A 22,442-nucleotide genomic window follows, 5' to 3' on the forward strand; every position below is an offset into this window, starting at 1 on the left:
GCTAGGTGTATTTGAATTATATGTTGCTGCCTTTAGACTCAATGGCAGACTTTTTCCTTTGATTTGAAAACTCCAAAAGGTATAGAGCTGTGATCTTCCATAGTTGCAATGCCTTCCCCACTGAAGTTTTGCTTTGGCTATTGTTTGCACGAACAGTAACTAGTAAAAATGCATCCACTTAAAAAGAAGTGTCACTACAGCATGCAAACACTACACCTGTGACTCACTAAAATATACTTAGCTATTACTAATAAAGTAGACAAACACTAGTTTTGACCAGGTAGCTTATAAAAGAAAGTTAGCCTTTGTGGATACATTCAGTTTTCTACTACTCAGCCATCTCAAGCTTAAAACAGTTAAAATGTTCTGTTTGCAACGCGAACGGCTTAAAAAGTAACACAAGTTTGGTTTCAAGAGGGTTTTTTTTTGTAAGAGGGAATGCTTGCTTGCAGAAGTCCTGTAATAAAAGCACGCTAGTGATTAAGTAAGACATGATTTATTTTAGCTGCTATGCTAAAATAAATGTTCATGTAAGCAAAGTGGAGACATTGGCAGCTATAAAACAAAACACAGTACCATGAACAAGAACCCACACGGAAGTGTAGCACGAGCCATGCGTCCGACTACGACACAATGGCATTAGCTTCCAGTTTGTTTTAGTCTAATTCCAAACCTCCTCTCCACTCAGTCTCTTCTGCATTTTTTTTTCTTGCTTGCCTTTGAAGGTTTTCTCAGCACAGAAAATAGTGTGCTTCACTAGCAGTTTGTGTAGTCGTGTACAGCGATATGTCAGATCCTGAGGTGTGCTTTAAGAGCAGAAATATTACAGAAATGACAGCGTTCCTCAGAGACTTGCACTCCATTTCCCTTCCCAATACAAGCTCCTTCTCCTCCTCCTGTATTACGTACAGCTGTACACACCTACAGATTTGTGTTTGTACATGCAAAGTGCATTACAAAAGTTCATATGAACATTTATTCAGGTAAACCAAAGAAAAATCTGCATAATAAGATGCTGATACGCACAGGCCCAATCAACAGGCAGTTCCCTTGCCAAGGATGGTGTATGAGTGGAAACATGCAGCAGGGCTCCCATGAGAAGTCAGGGTTACACATTCACAGTCACTGATGCCAATCACTTGGACATCAGAAGCTACCTGTTAGCTCCCGAGCAACACCAACACAACTCAGCATAGTTCTGCCAACTTGACTCACAGAAAGGGTCACTAAACTCTGAAGTCAATACTACAGAAAAATTTACTTGTTACTTGGATTCCAGAAAAAAAATTCAAAACAAGACATTCTGAAATGAGCATTTTCTTGCATGTCTGGAAGAGACATACAGAATGTTATCCAGTACTTAAAGCTACCACAATAGCCTGAAATGCCACAGAAATGTAACATTTTCTTCTGTATAATTAGCAAACATCAGTTAAGGGCTAGTATATTAATCTATTTCACCTCTCCTTCTTCCTTGCTTTTCTACTTTTACCTTTCATACCTTGTCTGCTCTATGTCACTCCTCTGTTGTAATCTTCTGCTAAGAACAGCTTCCACCAAGAATTAAGCAGTTAGCACCTTGCAAGGACTATCAGGAATGCTGCAAAACCAAGCAAGCAACCAAGCAGCAATAATAGGGCTCAGCAGAGATTCTGGAAAGCTCTCTTCCATGAGGGAGCGGATGAAGAAAAGGGGTTCTGTAATTGTTAAGCTAGTTGCAAGACAGAGAAATTTAGAGCCAAAAGGAGCAAAGTAAGAATATCACCGCTGCAGTCACAGCACTTCTCCACAGCATGTGCTGCTCTGCCTGGGGTAAGAAAGCACACAGCAGCAAGAAGCAGGGAGAACTCAGCATGCCATTTCGCATCCTGACACTGCAAAGGGAAGGCTAGAGGTGGTTCTCAACCAGGTGTCTCAAGATTTGCCCTTGACTAGCCCAATTGATGTGAGTCAGTGTGATGGGAATGGCACATGTGATGGTTATCAGAATTTACATCTCTCTCCAATGAAAGTATGACATCACATTTCCATGAAGTCTGTTTTTTTATTTAAAGGTCACTGGCTCTAGCCAGCCTTCTCAATGATAAACAGGCAGGAGCAAAATTGAGCAAAGGTTTCCAAAGTTGTCTAATATTTCTGTGAGATCTTTCCTGTGTGAGATATGTTAGCCTAAGTAGCGAGATGTAGGTACAATGCAACATGCACTATTTCAGTGACATAAATGGAAGTAAAGATTAATTACTGTGCAATATTTTTGAAACTAATAAAACAGGAGGTGCTTATTCCCTCCCCCCGGTAATTTCAGAACCATAGTATTTTCAGAGCTAGTAACAGACAGATCAAGTACTTTGGGTAAAATGAAAACTTCAACTAAATACCCAATGCTAGTGACTGGACTTAAAATTGGGACCCAACAACTCCCCCATTAAACTCAGTAGTTTAAAAGAATGAAATAAAGGTCACTGAATCTACTTACACATCAATTTCTTTCCTGTCTGTCCTGGTATAGGTCCTATGGATAGGAAAGACTTACACAACTGTTTTTCCTGAAGGACATACTCAGCTCAGAGAGGAAAGTGTTACACATAATTTCCTTCCTGAGATTTCTGATTACAGTTTGAGAAGTCAAGGAGACATGCATTAGTTATGGATGACAAACTGTCCAAATAGGTGGGTAAGCAAGTGATACTACTAATGTATCCAATTAACTAATGGACCTGATTAGCCTCACTATCTTTGGTTTATTTGTATAACTCAGAGTTTGCATACAAGGTTAACAGAAGTAGTAACGTACCAGTCACCGTTTTTGCCATGGGCAAACGTATTATTTATTAGCTCCTTTAGAACACAAGAAATGTTTTTTCAGTCTGCGCCTTTGCAGACTTGAAAACTGAAATCCACCTTACCTCTCCATTTAGACATGAAAGCAAGTCACTGTGGCAACTAAGACAGACACAAGAGTAGTTTTTAACAGCAGCTTTCCACACTTCCCCCTCTTGCTTTTTGCTGACTTGATTTTCGTTTTATCTGATGTGACTCCAGTAAGACAGAACTTATGCTTAAAATCTGCTAGTGCTTACAGACTGTTTTGCGGTAGATCAAGAGAAGGTGTCAAGTTTCTAGGATTTACTGAAAAATCTTAAGTGTCTGCTACAGTTGTTTCTCCAAGTTGTTATTATTTCAGATGTTTAATATGAGTTACAGTCAAAGTGGAAGTGTCACTGACAGACTACTCAAAACCCCTTTACAAAAAAGAAAGCACCGAAAGATTAAGTATTTCACTGAGAAACAGTTTTACTATTTCATAGGTAATATTTCAGACTTTAAGAATAATTCATATCAGAGAAAGCTGAGAAAGAAAAGAAACTTAGAACAGCTTTTTTTTTTTTTCAGACATCGCCTTGGATTAGAGATATGAACATAGGAGTCCTGTAGTTTACTGGTCAACAGCACTCCCCTACATTTAGGAATTTAAAGTTATTCCAAGTACAGAACTGTGTTTAAAAAATCATCTCCTTCCACTGGAAGGCAGCAGCTGTTGAAAGCAGGTAGATGAAAAGCCAGAGACGAACTTCTGTTACATTAAGGATTCCCCAGTCTAAAAAATTATATTATAAAAGATCTAGATGTTAAAGTAGCCACTGTTTGTGTAAGCACAGCCCCTTTCTTTAATATTCAGATGTTCAATACAGTCCTGGGAAAGGCAGGAATAGAGGAAATAATTCAGACTGAGAAATGAGACCACAAAAGCAACCGATTCACTTCGGGATTTACTCTGAAGTTTTGCATTTGTTCAAATGCTATAGTACTTCAGTTTATTAAAAGCAGTCTTACTACATGGCACCACAACATGCATCTTCTCATATCTTTTTAATTATCACCTCATTCAACGGCTGAACTCAGTGTTACAAATGTACTATGAGACACTTTTTAAAGTTACTTCTACAATGGCAATTTCACTTTCCAGTTAAAGTAGAGATAGTGACTGTTAGTGAGGATAGGTTACTTCAGAGCTGAGCCATTTTGCAACAGGTAAGACTACCTTTCAAAGTACATCTTAAAGAGGAAAACCACACACAAACGAATTACAAAAAAAATAATCCCCAAACCACCCATCCCACACCTCAAGTAAACACACACATCAAAAGCAATAAAACATTATGCCACAAGTTTTTAAGGGATATTGCAAACTAGTCTATTGTTCTAAATATCAGCAAACATCTTACTCCTTTAAATATGGGGATATAAAAATGTTACTCGTACAAAACTAAACAATTGCTTCAATTGTAGAAGAGCCATTGATGTTCAAAGTTTCACCTTTTCCATTGCCTTTCATGCAAGGCCCTTAAATGTCCATATATTTTTGTAGATCATACTGATTGTACTCTATACTCAGCCCTGGTGAGATACATCTGGAGTGCTGTGGTTCAGGGCTGGGCTCCACAGTACTAGAGAAACATGGACATACTGGAGAGAAGTGAACAAAAGGCCATGAAGGTGATTAAGGGACTGGAGCACCTGTTATGGAAGGACAGACTAAGAGCTAGGGGCTCAAAGGGATCTTATCTATGTGCATAAATCAAAGAATCATAGAATAGTTTGGGATGGAAGGGATTTGTAAAGGTCTTCTAGTCTGACCCCCTGCAGTGAGCAGGGACATCTTCAACTAGATCAGGTTGCTCAGAGCTCTGTCAAACCTGACCTTGAATGTTTCCAGGGATGGGGCATCTACCACCTCTCTGGGTAACCTGTGCCAGTGCTTCACCACCCTTATTGTAAAAAAACTTCTTCCTTATATCCCATCTAAATCTACCCTCCTTTAGTTTAAAACCATTACCCCTTGTCCTGTCACAACAGGCCCTACTAAAAAGTCTGTCCCCATCTTTCTTATAAGCCCCCTTTAAGTACTGGAAGGCCACAAGAAGGTCTCCGTAGACCCTTCTTTTCTACAGGCTGAACAATCCCAACTCTCTCAGCCTGTCCTCACAGGAGAGGTGCTCCAGCCCTCTGATCATTTTTGTGGCCCTCCTCTGGACCCGCTCCAACAGGTCCATGTCCTTCCTGTAATGAGGGGGTAATAACCAGCGAGGGTAGTAAAGAAGATCAAGCCAGACTTTTCTCAGTGGTACCCACAGATGGGACAAGAGGCAATGGGTACAGACAGAAATGCAGGGATTACATTTAAACAGAAGGGTATTGTTTCGTTTGTTTTGTTACTGTTTTTAAATTGTAAGGGTCATCAAAAAATCAGAATGTTCAGAGAAGCTGCAGCCTCTCCATCCTTGGAGAGGTTCAAAATGTGAGAACACAGCCCTGAGCAACCTGCTGTAGCTGACCCTGCTTTGAGCAAGGGGGTTGGACTTGATTTCCAGAGCAGTCATTTCACCTCACTACCTACAGAGTGGTTTAAGACTAAACAGGCCATCTTAAGTGGAAGACTGAGGGGAAAAAAAGCAATTCAGTCTATTTTGTATTTAATATCAGTTTGTCAAAATAGAGAGAGGACATGTAAAGCCGATTATAACAAGCTACATCAATGGTCCAACTGAGGAATAGTAGGCACTGCAAAAGCAGCATGCAAGTTACACTAATTTCTCATTATCTGTACTCGCTTCTGCAGTATCATGTTTAGAAGACAAACTCCAGTAGCCCTGGATCAGAGGGCCCTGATGCAGCATATGCAGACTTGCCCTTTGATAGTAGCAGCAGAGACTACAGTATGCCTCCAATACACAAATCTAACTCAGAGCTGAGTGGCATCTACCTACAGGCAAGTCTTCTCTTACAACATGCTGGATTTGAAAGCCACTGTTGAAAGCACTCCTTGGGTCTCCAGGTGAGCATCTGCTGCATGAAGTTACTGCACGTAGACTACTATCACTACTCACAGAGGTTATCTTAATTTTACAGATGAAAGCCCTGCTCCTCTCTCCATCTGTTTATGGCATTTTCTGTGTTGCAGTCAACAGGATGACTTGCAGTTTGGTTCTAAACACAGACATAATCTATCAGCATCAGCTAGTCCAGTGTCTGCTGCATGCTGTGCAATGAGGAAAATACTGTGCCACTGAGCAGTTCTTGCCACCAGTACACCACAGTCAGCCCTGCATTTGATCTTCACAAACAGGTAAGGATGCTTTCAGCAAGCTTGTGGGTAGCTGCTCTTACTTGTAATGGACAACATATATTTTGTCCCCTAGTGTTTAACTTGTTTATTTTCCAGCTGATTTCCAAGCTGGAAGGCTTAATATCCTTGTCTTGTGCAAAGACTGCCTTATTCCTTATCGCACAAACCAGCAACCACTACACAAACAACAGAACTCACCATCCCCAGTAAGAGCTTTTCTTGGAGGATGGCACGAGTTTCTTTTTTAATCTCCCTATATTTCTTCTATATTACAAAATATAAAGGAGTAGAGTACTCATATAAGTTAACGTCAAAGGTTTAACATAAAATAAGAAAATCCCTATGCTTGTAAGTAAACAATAGCTTTCCTATTTCAACAGTGTTTTGCTATTTAAGGTGCTCTGTATTCTACCCACCCCCTTTAATCTGACCTTCTGTTCAGCATTTGGAATACTGGACTTTCCATAAAGTAGTACTGAATTGTGCTATTTTGATAAGCAATTACTTTTCAGATTATCTATCTTGGCTACTTAAGAGAAGCTAACACCATCAGGACTTCTCAAATCTTTAAGGTTTTACTCACTTTAGAAACACCATGAAAAAAAGTAGGAGGTGGTTTCTTCAAGACAGCTTCAGGAACCCAAGTATTCCAAACAGCATGCTTTCTCCAACATCCTAAAAACACCAAGGTGCCAGGACAGCCAAAGGAGGGCAGAACAGGCAGTTTAAAGAGAGAAGCAAAGCGTTTACTGTAGTCAGGGAAGAGCTGGCAGCTTAGTAGTTGTCAGCAGCTCAGCTTCTCCATCAGAAAGGAGCAATATTACATTATGCTCAAAAGATACCGGGTCATTAAGGGGGCAAGCCACAACACCCTCTGTGACCCCAGCTGGAGGCTCACACCCCACCCACAGGATAGTAGAGTCCCATTTATGTGGGGTTCACAGCCCAGATCCCATATGGCACCAATTTGTGACCTTGGGCTAGGCTGCTGAACAAGTCTGTACAGAGAAAGAAAGCTAAAAACTATAGAGGTAGGACTTGTGAGGTGGAAATTGTTAGCACGATCCAAGAAGGAAGGCTCCAACATGGGATGTTACAAAATTGTAAGAGGAAAAAACACTGCAGGGACGTTAGCAAGGCTAGTTGTTAACCATCAGGTCACTGGACCAGTATCAATGGAGTTGGCAGAAGACTTGGGACCATCCAGGATCAGTACCACAGAGCTACAGGGGCAAATCCTTTCCCTCCTGACTAGTGTGTATCGGGGTGGTGAGTACATTAATGCTTAGCCTAACAGCTCATTAAATCTTAGCTGTGTTTTACAGGTGTTAGCAAATAAATACTTGCTTTATACTTTTAACCTGTGTGTGTCCTGCTTACAGAGTCCTTTTGCAGCTGGCAGGACACCTGACAAAACAGACACAAACATTCCACAGAAATACTTAAGCCAAGGCTGGCTTGGCTGCAAAATCATTACAGATGATCAGCCTACAGGTAATGATGCCGATATCCATAGTGTATAAGATTCCTCTCTACAAACAGTTGAAAAAGAGAAAAATAGTGACAGATGCTCTATACAGAAGCATATGTTTCAGTCCTCTTGAAAAGTTTTCTCCCACCCAGACAGAATAGGATTTCTTTGGTTTATACACAAATTAAGCTCTTGATCTCTTAATTTCTAGGAGTGCTCAACTCCCTCCACTGACTACAGAACAAAGACAACATGGGCTTTTGCACCTACAGCTGGTGTCTGCAAATCCCCTGTACTACCTCTGGTTTGTAGAGAAACAACTGCAAGTCATACACAGGAGCAAGTAACAGACATTTTTCCCCAAACTGAGTGCAATAGGCTTCAAAAACATTTGCACATCTTCACCAAGTGCCTCCCCTTCTCCGCTTTCACAACTAACACTTCAATAATCCAGACAGCAGACAAGAATGGGAATGAAAAACTCAACATTTTTCAAGCACTGTTCCTGCTCTTCTCCCCAGACATATCAGGCACTACTGATTTGGTGCATCACTGCTCCAATCCCATAAGACAGTTCCCACCTTCTTTGCTTCTATAAAGAACTGGAAAGGAAATTTTAAATTAAAACAGCTTTAATTAAATAGTGAAATCTAGGTGAACAGAAAGCAATTTAGTATAAACTAGTTTAAACCTTCTGTGCTACTAGTAACAGCTAAACCACTGAATGCACTGCGGCACAGAAGTAGTTAGAATAACTTAGCACTTTTGAAAAAATTCAGAGCTGTTACCTCAGGAAGTGCTTCATGGTGACGATTTGGTTTGTGTTGCTGGAGGTGTAGTCTATCGATCACTGATGACCTCTTCTTTGCAAACAATATCAGTGCTGTAAAAACAGAATTGAGATGTATTTACCAACAGAGAAAAAGAAGTGGTACTTCAGTTCTCTAAATTGCTCTAGAAACAAACATCTATGGAAATACATGGGAAAGATGTTAAGAAATCTCATGTCTTACATATGACGTGCAATAAAAGCAAAAGGAAAAAACAATTTGTTCACACTCGTCAGCCTTAGCACATACTTTGACCAGACTATACTATCCATGTCTTTTCAGAAAGTCGAAAATTTGAATAAGAGTACAGAATTCAGTGAGAAGACTTGAAGAAAAATCTAGACAATTCGAACACTTCTTGTGTTCTTCAAACACCTATCTAGTTCACAGCAGCTTCCAAGTGGCAGTTTCAAGAGACATTTGGCTCGCTGTGCTGTTAAAAGCCCTCTATTCCCCAGAATTTGCAACAGCACTTGGAGACCTTGGGTAAAAGTAGCATGTAATCAAAGAGCTACTACGGGGTCCTGATTTAATTCACTACAGGAGATGTCAGGTAATCAACCTTCCTTGTGACCAACTTTATTAAATGATACATGTGCCATCTTAAAATAGATACAGTTGACCAGATTCCCCATCCATTCTGAGATCTGGTGTCCTACCACTAATTTTCATTATGATTACCATTTAGTTCCAGTAGAGGAGAAGAACAGGGAAGAATTCAGGAAGAAACATCATAAATATAACCCTGCTGTGTACTGCAGACTCTCCCTAGTCGCCACCTCTTCAGCTTTCTAAAATGGAGTATTCACACACAAGTGATATATAAATAAGCGAGGCAGACTTCTCCGATTACTGTACTCCATATCCTGTAAAAGGCAACACAACATCTTTACTTGCTGCCAGAAAACAGACTACTGTTGCATGTCTGCTACTGGGACAGCTTAATCCAAGACTCAAAGGGAAAAGACCACACTTTCAAGCTCTGTACTAGTACAAACTACACATAAAGGCAGGCCTGACTGAAAACTGTGCTGTTAAATCATTTAGGAGACCATTTTTCATTAGCGCTGCATACAGCATGCTGAAAGTTACCTCAAGCCCTTCAAAGTCTGGCCTCTTTTGTCACAAAGTTATAAATCTAGAGACTCTCAAATCTGTTTTCTTTTGCAGGACCTAACAGCACTGATGGGATAAAAATCTTCTTATCCTACCTTGTTCTTATATTCTTTCCCTTTCATAACTTGCAAGTTTTTTAGTATGCTGTTGCCTTCTGACAGGAACAGAACAACCATTTAAGTTCAGAAAAATGCAGCTATCTTGTTGGATTACATCACATACAGCTTGCTAAAAATATATAATCCCTGAACTGTGAAAGCTTCATTCATTTATATTGTTTTTGACTGGCTGAATCATGTTTCTGTCCCCTGAATACAGCTGTAATTGTTGCTGGCTGCAGTGACACCTGCTTGCAAGGGCAGAGGGATGCTAACATCAAACTCTGGTTCATTAATGAACACAATAGGCAGGCTCCTGACACTTCCTGCTACAGCTTTTGATAGGTCTTCGATGACAGCAAGCACAGGAGATAGGCAAAAACTGGAGGGGATGTAACCTGCTCCCCTTCTCCAGTCTAATAATTTGCTGTTTAAAAGATACAGTTTGTGAAAGATTCTTACAGCTGAGTCTCAGCTTTTTAGCATCAACTTGAACAAAGGAAGCTTCACCACAATATTTGACCCATAAGGGCAGCAGTGTAAGGAACACGCCAGAAGTGCCAGGAGCTGTCAAATCAACCCCCTCTAAATGTGTGTGCTGGCCTCAGCCTCTGAGGTCAGCTCCTTCTTGATTCTGATCAAGGTCCTTGCTGAAAATGATGCTGTTTCTTTACTACTGCTTTAAAGGGAAGAGAAGTTCCACTTGCCTGAACTCGAGAATGGGCTCATCCAAGTGTGGCATGGTAGGAACTTCAAGATAGTCTTCCCTTCAAGAACAGTTACTAGCTACAGCCAATTATAAATTCATTTTGAATGCTCATTAAAAATTATACTGTTTCAAAAATTGTATTTTGAGAAGTCAACATTGCTGTTTATAAACCCCACCTTCTACCAAGAAAGCTAAATTCAAAGGAAGGTCGCTGGTTGCAAAGAAAAAACATAACTGATACAAACAGTATGACAAGTGGTTAAAAGTAACAGTTTTGCATCTCTTTAAAAGACCATCCTTGAAATTACACGAATAATTCTCCTTGCTCTCTTCCTTTTAATTAAAAGGGGGCAGGGGAGCAAATTCACCAGAAAAACTATAGAGCTGAAGTCCTGATGCCACAAAAGTCAGCATTAAAGCCCTCCAGCATGGGGAGGAATGGTTCACCCTGCAGGCTTCAACAAGCTAGTCCCCTAGAGCACAGACCCAGCCATTAACCAGGTTAATAGAAAGACTATGGCCTCAAATGCAGTTTCCTCCACAGGAGCAAAAAGCGATCAAGTTCCACCTGACTCTACCAAGAAGGTTTTCAAGACCTAGAGGCAAGACTTCCAGCACAGACACAAGTACAAAAAGCCTATGCTGCTGTCTTGGTTCATAAGGTAAAAAGTTTGTCTGGCAGACAGGTTCTGTAAATGCTGTCATCTGCTAGGTACAGGGATAGAAAATATTGTCGTGCTCTGCAATTCTTGCAACAATTCACTTATGTGAACATGCACATACACATGGCATTAAGCTATTGCCATCCAGGCTAGACTGGGAAGCCATATCAGGAGGTAAGAATTTACAGTCATCTTCAAACAAGTAGGACTGGAAGGCAGTGTTCCCCAATTCCATATACCTCCATAAGTGATCCTCTAGGGGAGTTCAGTAAAGATTTTCTGTGAAAAAAACTCTGTACTTAAACTCTTTAAAAATATTTTTACCACAATTCTCAGCTAAGTTCAACTATTCATAAACCTGCAGAGCCACAAGACCTAATTTCTGCCAACCTCTTTTCCTCTCAAAATGTAATAGATTTCTTTTAAGTGAAAGAAGAAACAAAATCCTATACAAAATAAACTAGTACTCCATTTTATTTCCAGTAAAGTTGTTACAGCATCTCAGTGAAGAGGAGGAGCAGCTATAGCTTTGGATGACATTTACACCACCTCAGAGCAGAGCTTGCCTGGAAAGTTTCAGTCAATCGCTTCGGACAAAACAGCATTTGTGGTTGGGGAGAGAGACCTGATTTGCAGCCTCCTGTTTTCTTAAAGAAAGAGCTTCCTCAGCAAGCTGAGTGTCTGCAGGAGGGCTTTCAGGGTCCACTTGTGGGAAAGGAAGACACATATGAGAAAAAAGATTTATACAAGTGACAGATAATCATAATAATGAATCATTTTTGTCAGAAAGTGCCAGACTTGTAGAAGGATGCCCAGAGCCAGCAGGTACCCAGTGGGGAGCAGCCCACTGGCCACCCTACCTACCCACCACTCTGAGAGCCTGAGTTTGTGCTGTAACGTAGTTTCACTCTCCTGAACTTGCAGCTGTGTTCTTCTGCAGCCTAAGAAAATGTTCTAGCTTTAAGCTATGCACACTCATATTTTCTCACTGCGGAACCTAAAAGATACTTCCCCTCTTCTCCTTTTGTAGACAGCTTTTCAGCCTTTTCTAACTTTAAGTCATGCAACTAGAGTAAGCCTAAAGACAAGTAGGTTTGACTTTGTTATCTATCTTTCATTAATTCCCTTGAAGTAGCTTACACCAACACCACAGAGCCACCACGGAAAACCTCTTGGCCCAATGTTTAAAGTTTGCTCTTTGGCATGAGGACACTCATGTTCTAAGGCTCTAGAGTGAGAATGACAGAGGAAGGATGCAGTTTGGATCTCCCATACGCTTGAGTTTCTCAGCTTGCAGAATTTTATCCCATACCACACCACTTCCACAAATCAACCTCCTCCTCCCTCCTACAACACACCCATACACTGCCAATTGTTTCATCCAGTTTATCTTAAACCAGACAGCAGTTTCTCCTCCTAAAACTAACTGCAACTTTTCTTGGAAGAGAGCCAGCACTACTACAAACGCATAGAACCACAATAGTATTGCAAGATGTCTCTCAAAATATAAATGAAGCATTCCTTAAATAAACATTAAGTATTTGGATTTTTGTGGCTTTTTATGATCTTGTAAGTAATATAAGAAAACATGCATCAATTTGAAAGGTTAACAGTTGCTGGAGGCTACATGAAGTGAAGAGTAAGCCTTAAAAAGTCACTTCTTTATCTGAAGCTGAGGGTTTTCTTTGTCTTCAAGAAAGCTACAGATACAACTTTTTCCCTCAGCTGTATTATTTAATATAAATCACCATATTTGCAGAGTAAAATATAAAACCAAGCTAGTTTTCTTCACAACGTTTGTCTTGCAAGCTAATGACTCACCTGGCATATTGCAAATATTTTTAGAAGGTTTATATTCTAAAGAAATAATAGCTGTGCTGAAGAGACAAATCATCAGAACTGTTAAGATGAGCAGGCTGAATATAAGACTTTATGTGGATCATTAGATTACCATTCATCCAAACTTTCCTCCTCAATAAAAAAAGAAGGACATGTTTGAAATAGAAGGCAGTAATTGCTTCAGTCATCTTGAGCACAGAGGGAAAAAAAATAATTTATTTTTAGGTTTAGTTGTTACAATTTCAAAGTAGGTTCTTCTGAGCTGAATGCCACCAACTACCATCATGATGTTGATTTCAGGTTGCAACTTTTCTTTCCAGTATCATCCTGTGTTGCCACCTATCCCTCACTTGCCTCAAAAGCCTACATGTATTTATTTGTGAAGGACAACATTCTTGAGCCTTATGTCACAAAAATTGTCTTGCTATTGTATATTTGTTTTTTTTTTTCTGATGGAAATGTTACTGCTTCACTATCCTGAACACCAATGTGCAATAACTAGATTTAAAAAGGGGAAGAATAGCTGGTACACGTTATGAAATGTCCCTTGAGGTCCTGGTGGATAGCAAGCTGGCCACGAGCCAGCAGTATGCAAAGACAGACAACACCACCGTGGGCTGCCTGAACGCAAGCAGAGCCATTAAGTAGATTGAGGGAAAGGATTATCTTCCTCTGCTCAGCACTCTTTGGATCACATTTAGACACTGTCTAGGTTTGGGCTGCAGCAATACACAAAAGACACCAATAAACTGGAGAGAGTTAAGCAGAGGCCGCTGAGATGATGAGGGAGAGGCTGGGGGAGATGGGTTTGTTCAGCCTGGGGCAGGGACAGCTTTGGGGGGACCTAACAGCACCTCCAGGATCTGCAAAGAGGTCATCAGAAGTCTTAGATGGACTCTTCACAACAAGGTAAAAAACAGGCATAAACTTAAAGAGGAGATAATTCAGCCTAGACATAGGGCAAATTTTTTTCTCAAAAGGACAGTCAGATAGTGGCAGAGGTTGACTAGAGAGGTTGTGCAGTCTCCGTCCTTTAATGTTTCAAGCCCCAAATGAATGAAGTCCTGAGAAGGCTGACCTCAGAGCTGACCCTGCTGTGACCAGGAGGTTGGGCTGGAAACTCTCTGAGGCCACTTCCAGCCTTTGATTCTCTGCTTCCCCCACAGCCACTCTTATGGGGAGATCTCAGATATCATCAGCAATACCACATACTCTGTACAACAGACAGAGTGCCAAAGTCCTTATTATTTTATTAGTTTAAGAGCTACTAACTTCTCACTAACACCCTGTATAATTTGCAGTGTTTGCCACAAAACAAGCTTAGCTTGAAGATGGAACAAGATTATTCCCTCTACCTCATCTCTCCCCACGGCTCCCACCTGAAAGCCTCCACCATTCAATCTGACCATAAACAAGCCATTTTAAGGGACTTACAATTCAAGAATAAGAGGCTACAAGAATCCTGCCAGTATCAATATAACACACAAAACCCCAAATAAAACCCCAATGACTCTAGGACTCAAGGTTGGTCAAACCATTCCAGTTCTCAGCAAGTATTGTTTATCAGGCTATCCCATGGAATAGACACATACCTACTTGCACCTTCCAACTTGCATTCATGCTCAAAGGTAGAATTATAATCACTTTAAAATGTATATTAAAACCCAGTAAAAACAGAGGATCTTTAACCATCTCAGTTACAGCATAGTCATTTAGAGGTCTTTGAATGTTACAGCAAGAACAGTGCGTAGACCTCTCCCACTCAGAAGATATCCTGGGAAACAGCCCTGTTGCTGAAAAGGCTCCCAGGAACAGGTCACCTCAAACTCCAGTTCCATGGAGTTCAGAAGCACTTTGTGTTAGCTCAGGAGCGGCTTTGCCTGACACCAACAAATGCAGCCGCTGGCAGGACCCACCTCAAAGATCAACAGTGGATGCCTATTTTGTGTTAGCTCAGTTTCCCATCTCAGTACAGAGGAGTATTTTGATTCCTGTGTGCCCAAGACAAGGCTGTATTCAACTTCAAGCATCCCTTCGAAGAAAGTCTTGGCACAAAATGTCACACTTGATTGATGAAGTTAATAAGCAAGACTTGACTTCAGTCACACTGCCACAGGTAATAAGATTTTTTCCTCTCTTAATCTCCATCACACATTGAAATACAGAAACATAAAATGTCAGTAGTACAGTGAGGGAAAGGCTAGACATGAAGTCAAAATTCACTGAATTTTAGTCCTGTCTGAAGAGATCCTGTAAGCAGGAGCATATACAACTCAATTATGCAATAGAAAAAGAGCCCTGAATAAAAGCTTAAAATCACAGCAGAGGTCAGGGGTGGGAGAGCACAAACCCCCCCTTCCCCCAAGCCACAGAACAGTGCTTTGAAAGTCTCTAATTCTGTACTCCTAACTTAACACTTCAGTCCATTACTGCCTCTTTGAAACAGTAAGTAGCATCACAGATAAAAGACAGAAACAAGGAAGCATCAAGAGGTCTTAAAATACCTGTAAGAGACAGTCACTAAGGACTGCATTTGGGTTCAAGAAAACTTACTGTCATATCTCACATGGCAAGTTACCTCTAACACCACCTAGGTCAGCCTACACACAGCAATTCCTCAGTAGACTTTCACTCAGTGATAACCCATAGTTTGATAAAGTTAACATCAAACCAAAACTCAGTACAGTAGAAGCATCTCCACAGTTCATTGTTGATCTCTGCCCTTTAAAAGAAAAAAGCTATGGTTCTGTATCTGACTTGTTAAAGTGAACTAAAGCCCAAAAATTCAACAAAAGAAATGTACATATTTCAGAACTGTGGCAATAATCTACTTTTACAAGTTTCTATTAGCTCTGCTCTATTACAATGTTGAAAGATGTTGAGGGCAAAATTATATGAAGTCACTTCAGGTCACTGGTGAATTCTTCACTGGGTACGTTCTATTTCTGATATTAAACGCAAAGTTGAAAAACAGAGGAAGCTCTCCACACCCCAAGTACGGTAAACTTCTAGAAATGTAATCAGATGCTTAACTTCAACAGGAATTGAAGTATCCACATGTTGTCTCCATCTCCAATGTTTCCATCCTTAACAAGTCTACTTTACTTAGTAAGGAAAGTGTATTTTATCCAGAAGAGGCTGGAGTGGATGATGTATCAGCTAAAAATGAAGTCTCATGCTTGAAAACAGCCTTCAACTTATAGCAGCTTCCGCCCCATCCCTTCATGCATTATAAAAAGGCATCATTTTTAGCCACTTCTCATGAACTTTCACTTGATCACTGATGAGTTCACCCAGGAGAACAGCAGCATCATCTGGGTGGCTCATGTGTTGCCTACATGGCTTGCAGTGCAATGTTTCTGGCCTACTTGCTCTGTTTCCAGACACACCATACAAGAGCTTGTACTGTAAGGAATTCTGTTCTAAATAAAACATTACACTTTGTAGCAACATTACTTCAAGTTTAGAATAAATCCTACAAGACTGGATGCATAAAATCCAAAGAGGCTGCGTGGTTAGCTCCCAGACTAATTGCTGCAGAGGCTCCATGGAAAAAAAACCCAACAAATTGCTATTTCCAAAAGTGAATGACTGATGCTCTTTTAACTTTCCTTCTTGGTTTCCATCTCATTGCCTAGATGAAAGAAGGGTACAAGTATTCACTTGCCACCAAAATTAACGGAAGTCTAGATTTGCTTTAGAGCCCTACCAATTTCTAACACACAGTAGTTTGTAGGGAATAAACTTCATACTATCAATGGGTTGCACGCAGATCTGCAACAACAGTAGAATTACACCAGAGATGCTTGCTCTGTCCTTTCCCCTACCTTTCCAACATCTGTTGCATTTGTTTGTACCAGGTAGAGTTAATTCAGCTGTCCAATCAATACAACCTCACCTCAGCCCAAAAGGTGTAGAACTAAGGACTCCCATATTTATTTATTTTGTTTAAAAAAAAAAAAAAAGAGACAAGGACAGTAGAGATGTCAGGACAAAGGCCAGACAAAGTTTCTAGGCTAGAGGAGCATAAAGCAATTTATTTACCCAGGAACTTGGTGAAGGTCAGACACAATTCTTACTCCATGTGGTGCTCAGTTTTCCTATCACTGCATCCAGATTACTTTGGCATGCAAGCAACAACTTTTCCACAGAGCTCTCCAAGACAGACATGCAAGAGGAGGGTACATGAGAGTTTCTGCATGTCCTTCTGTAATTTTACAGATGCACTGTTCCCTAAGACAGGATTCAGGAATGACCTCCCCTGCAGTAATCCAGTTAGATTATGTCATGAAGCACCACATTTGTGAAACCATGAGCATCCTAGAGCAAGTGTTATGCACCAGCTGTTAGCTGCCTTCGGTCCTGCAATCCGCAGAGGGACCACAATAAGTGAGCAACATACTTAATCTGCAGACAAGAGAATTTAAAATCCCACTTTTTTTTTTTTCCCAAACTTCATGGCCTACTATTTCATCTGTTTGCTGCTCAGTGAGATGTTCTTCATCCCAGAAGGCAGGAAACCAGGACAGCTCCAGGCACATGACCTTGCTGGAAGCTCTGGTTATGCACATGCTGCCCAGAACAACATGTGCAGGGTAGATTACTCTGGTTTTACCAGAGTCTGAGGTGAGGAGAAGTGGAAGAAATAATCTATTTGCCCAAGGAAACCAGAAAGTTTTCTTAAGTTTCTGCAATAAATATTGCAGATGCCATGCTTTGGTTGAAACAGATCCAAGCCCTTCTTTAGGGAAAATTTTTGAATGGCAACACATTAAAAAAACAAAACAACATCCTAAAGTGACACATTAAGGGCATCTTCCCAAATGTGTTGTTCAGACAGGCCTACGTACCATCAGCTACCAACTGACTCTTCAACTTGGAAGCGTCACAAATATCTTAGCAAATTTACATTTCTAGTAACAAGGGTTGTGAACAGCTGTAAAAAAGTGACGGTATTAAGGTCCACTTCACTCTTCTGTAGCTTAAGCTAACTCCAAGGAGCACCAAAAATCAAGCACTGCTTCTATAAGCAGCAGAGAGAAAAAGCTAGGATGGAGTTTGGTGACAGGGGCATTCATAGCAAGGAGGGATACAGTAACACAAACACCTCTCTAACATGACGAAGGAAAAGGCGATGAAGATCGGCAAAAGGTAAAGATGGAAAGAATGATTTGGAGGTCAATAACGTTATACCAGCTGGTAAGCAGGATTTATGAAACACTTTCAGGCATGGCCCAGGAACTGTCCTTATGTGGTAATTGCACAAGATGCCCTTTCTCAACCAAGTAGGAAAAAAGTCAGTGGCAAGGGAAGTGTGAGGTGCCACAGTGCTCTCCTTCCCTCTGCCACGTCCTGCTTGGTCCTACTGGGTGTTTGCTTTCTTTCAGTGCCCAGTCTCAGATAGAAAAGGATGCTGGCAAAGATTTGATAGCAGAAAATTGGAAAGAGGGGAGAAGACAACAGGGGAAGATAACAGAAAGAACAGACATGAAGACCATCGGAAACTGTTCCTGCAACACCATTACCAAGCAGGAAGAACAAAGCAGAGCCAGGAAGAATACAAACTAGGACAGCATGATTGACAGCATTGCCATAACATACTTATTCTTAACACAACGTAACACAAAGTCATCTTCCTTCAGCATCTCTTTCTACTTAGATTAGTGGGGCATACATTTTTTTTATAGCCCCACCCTTTACCTCGTAAGTGTAAGGTGAGAGGTAGAAAAACTTCTAAAAGAAAATAAATAAAACAAGTTTCCTGGTAACATGGAATGATCTCATCCTTGAGACGGTAACCTATATGTTCTAGCACAACATGCAGAGCAAATTTTTCCTCTAGATTCAGTGGGGTTTTGTTGTTTTTGTTGGCTGGCTGGCTTTCATGCATTAGATCTAGTCCTGAATTGCTTGGTTTGCATATGATGTTAACCTGATGTTCAAGATGCACAAGAGCAAGACTACTTCCTTGCTCATGCTGCACCATTCAACTCCCCCTCTGAAAGAAAAATATACCCCAAAGTTTCAAATAATCCCTACAACACAATAAATAAGGGGGCTTGGGAAGAAAAGCCACTCCAGCTAAAACAGCTTGTAGTGTAAGAAAAATGCCAAAACATTTTTCCTTTCCAAAGGGAAGCCTCGATCCAGCAGTTCTAGGGCATGTTGCTTGCACATTGGTGCCTGAATGCTCCAAAGATGTTATATAAAAACAACAATAGGTGGTCAGACAAAACAAGGTTCAAATAAGAACATGAGTATCTCAGATCCTTGGAGATATTGTTGTGGTCCTCCACCAAATAGTTGGGGCAGATTGCATGGCCTTTTCTTAAGTTGTGCCCAAGGGTTGTCCTGTTTTCCATATCTTCCTCTGGGACCATCATCTCTCCTCTCCTTTCCTTAACTGGTTCAGCAATAACGCCTCTTTTCCTCCTTCGATTCATCTGTTCTCCTCAGGCTTCCTTAACACTAACAGCACGAAGGTCTCGCAAGCCCGAATTTAACAAATCCCACATTGATCTTAGTGTTTTAGAGGCACAACCTGTTTGATGGCATGTACCCAAGCCAATGTTGATATGGTTTGTGAAAGCAGAGTGGGAGAGGGAATAAGAGACTTGCTCTTATAACTGCCTACCATGAGCTATGGAAGAGGACCACAGTTTCCATGACCACAGGACTCCTTTGTACTAAGATGCCCAATTCCCATCACCTGCACACCCACCCAACTGTGCAAATATTATCAGTGCAGTAAGAAGTTGTTGCTACACCATGGACAAGTCTAAATACCTGAAGCATCCTTGAGGATGACGAAAGGTAAGGATTTATTTTTGGGTTTAAATATATAAATAAGACTACTAAAAAAAAAAAAGAAAAAAATCAGTGGCAAATCATCTATTTGTTATCAGTGCAATCTGGAATTGGCCACAGGAGCCCTTCCTCAACATGCTGGTCCCAGTAGCATCACAATTTTGGCATTAGGAAACTTACCAGTTCACTTTTGGGAGACTCAGACTCAGGCACAGAACATGGGCTTGTGTGGCAGCTGGTGTATATGCTAAGGAATAACTTCCATGTTTGTGAAATTGATAGCCAGTCATACAGAGCCCTAAATAAGTATTTGTTAGAGAAACTGCCTTTCTTCCTTACACACCTTCAGTTAACTGTGAGCAGATGATACAGGACACAGGAACTCACATAACTGGTTTTATTGGATTTGGTCCTGTCCCTTAACCTCTCTACTGGAGCATCCTCCCTTGGAGACGCAAAATACATACCAAACAGGAGCTACAGCTACACCAGTGCATAGCACAGACCAAGAGATGTGGCTCTGCCAAGGAAAAAAAATGGTGCCAAGCATTTAAAACTATACAGAACAGGGAAGGCTGTTTTTAAACAAAACACCCAATACAGATGCTGGAGTAGCTCCACTGGGACTGAATGCCAGGTTGCAACTGGTGTGCTCCCCAAAATGGTTCCTCCCATTTATTCTCAGGTGCTTGAAGACTAGTCCGCAAAGTGAGTTGAAGAACAAAAAGGCAGGGACAACTGGGACATTTGCTTCAAAAAAACCACACTCTCTACCTCAGCTAAAAACAGTGTAGACATTTATATTAAGACCTAAAAATGCCTTTGAAGTAATTCTAGGTACAACACCATTGGGGAGGGGAGAGCTGACAGGTATGCAGTTTCCTATAGATATGCTCATGAGGACCACAGTATCCTGTACCTCCTAAATCCACTCTAACAAGCTGCAATTTCACCTGCTCAATCTACTCATTGTCTTCGATTCCAGTCTTTTCACCAATTATATTTCTCCTATTCTCCAGGCTCCTTTGTACATCTGTGACTGTAGCTGGCTGAACCAGGATGGAGTGCTCAGCCTGAGGATCTGCAGACATACTGGGACACGTGTAAAACATCACACCCAACCACTTGGTTCCACTCAGGTACTACACCTACCATATGTGCTGGAAACTTCTCTTCTTGAAGGGCCTTTTCATCTGTAACAGAAAGCCGAGAGGTGTTTGCTACTATTCTGCAGGGGAGTGGGACATACCACCCAGAATGAACTGCCAGAAATGTTTGAAGCTAACAAACTTGGTGTGGGGCTCTTAATTGGTTTCATACGAAAGTGGATGAGAACTGCTCACGTGGTTACAGCCAAGAGGTACTTTTAAGAAACCAATATCTTTCGTGCAAGACTCAGTAACTGACTGGGAATGGTCCCAGCACAGGACTCCTGGTTTAGTTTCATTGGGAGAGTTCAGGTCTCTTGCAGCAAGATTGCTCCACAACAAGGCAACTGGAGAAGGTCTTCAGATGATGTGTTGGATACTCAGGCTGGAGGCAAGCCAAAACACTAGCGTAAACATACCCATAATTTGTTTCAAGGCAAAGTCAAACAGGTCAGTTTACCACTAAAATACTTTTTTTTTTTTTTAAGGCAAAGCAGGAGTGCTCATGCAGTCCCATGTACCACTGAGAAGCAACTCAGGAAGCTGCTCCTGCAGCCTCTGCTGTCAGACTACTCTTCCCACCACCTGGCAGGAACTAGTGCTTCCACTTCAGGCTCAGGCTTGGCAAATCCTGTGGTGCAGCACAGGGCATCACTCGAGATCAGTTATGTGACTGAGCTCATATCATGTTATACAGCCGCTGAGGATGCAAGCCCGAATCATAGCCTCAGTCCTGCACTACCACAACCATTCTCCACATTTCTTTACATCAGTCTCATTTTTAATTTTATTTTTCCTTACTTTATCCTTCTTTCCTGACTGGAATCTCTGGCTTCCTTCTCAGTATTCCAGCAAACCCTACCCTGGAGTTTACTCTTCTTGCCTCCTTCCCAAAGCTTGCTTTCAAGGAGGGTAACATATTTGATATGCAGTCTTTTGGCCTATATGACTGAGCAAAAGATTTCAAAAGAATGTCAAATAAAACAAGTTTCCAATCAAGGCGGCTGAGCAGATGTTCGTTAAAAGAAGTCTGAGCCAAAGGGCATTAAATCCAACAAGATTTGATCTCCAGGCAGTCCAAGCTTGCTCGTCTTGCAATTTTGTCCTAACACTTCAAATGACCCCTTGGGAAAAATAAAGCCTGCCTGGCTCTGTAGAGCACTTATGCCCTGTCCGTACAACTAAACAGAATTTTTGTTAACATTGGTTACAGCTGATCACAGCTTAACTGTAAGTACAAATTCTCCGGACAGCTTTAAAATACAAGACGCTTTAAATACTGGCAGCAGTCTGGAGTCCTACGCTCACCAACATTTGTGCAACAGTATTTTCTCTGCTTCCACCACGGCAAGCAGCAGCAAGACTCTGTTTGCACAGGGGAGATGAGAGATAACAAAATAACCACCTAATGCACCATAGCCCTGAAGCTTCCCTGCTTAAGTACAGCATAGCTCAAGGGGCTGTAATTCTCTGGCAAAGGCAACAGAAAGATGTTTGATCGGAGGAAATTCTTGGGTTCACAAGTGTCAGCACAGCTAATGAGACAGGGTTTTATTAGCCATGCGACAGCATCACAAGAGCTGAGCAGGCAAAGGATTCATAGACACTTTAGTTATGTGCTTACCCCTAGCAGGT

General features: G+C 41.1%; 1 protein-coding gene across 5 annotated transcripts in view; it reads right to left on the minus strand.

Annotated features, from left to right (window-relative positions):
* Nucleotides 1-22,442, minus strand: part of ELMOD1 (ELMO domain containing 1) — a 46,485-nt gene that overhangs the window by 22,370 nt on the left and 1,673 nt on the right. For all 5 annotated transcript variants that reach the window (XM_064441260.1, XM_064441259.1, XM_064441263.1 and 2 more), the window contains exon 2: nucleotides 8,387-8,481. In XM_064441260.1, the coding sequence (XP_064297330.1) occupies nucleotides 8,387-8,403 (17 nt within the window). In that variant the 5' untranslated portion in view covers nucleotides 8,404-8,481. The remainder of the gene's footprint in view (nucleotides 1-8,386; nucleotides 8,482-22,442) is intronic.

The sequence above is a fragment of the Phalacrocorax carbo genome, chromosome 1 (assembly GCF_963921805.1).
Source record: "Phalacrocorax carbo chromosome 1, bPhaCar2.1, whole genome shotgun sequence".
NCBI classification, from domain to species: Eukaryota; Metazoa; Chordata; class Aves; order Suliformes; family Phalacrocoracidae; genus Phalacrocorax; species Phalacrocorax carbo.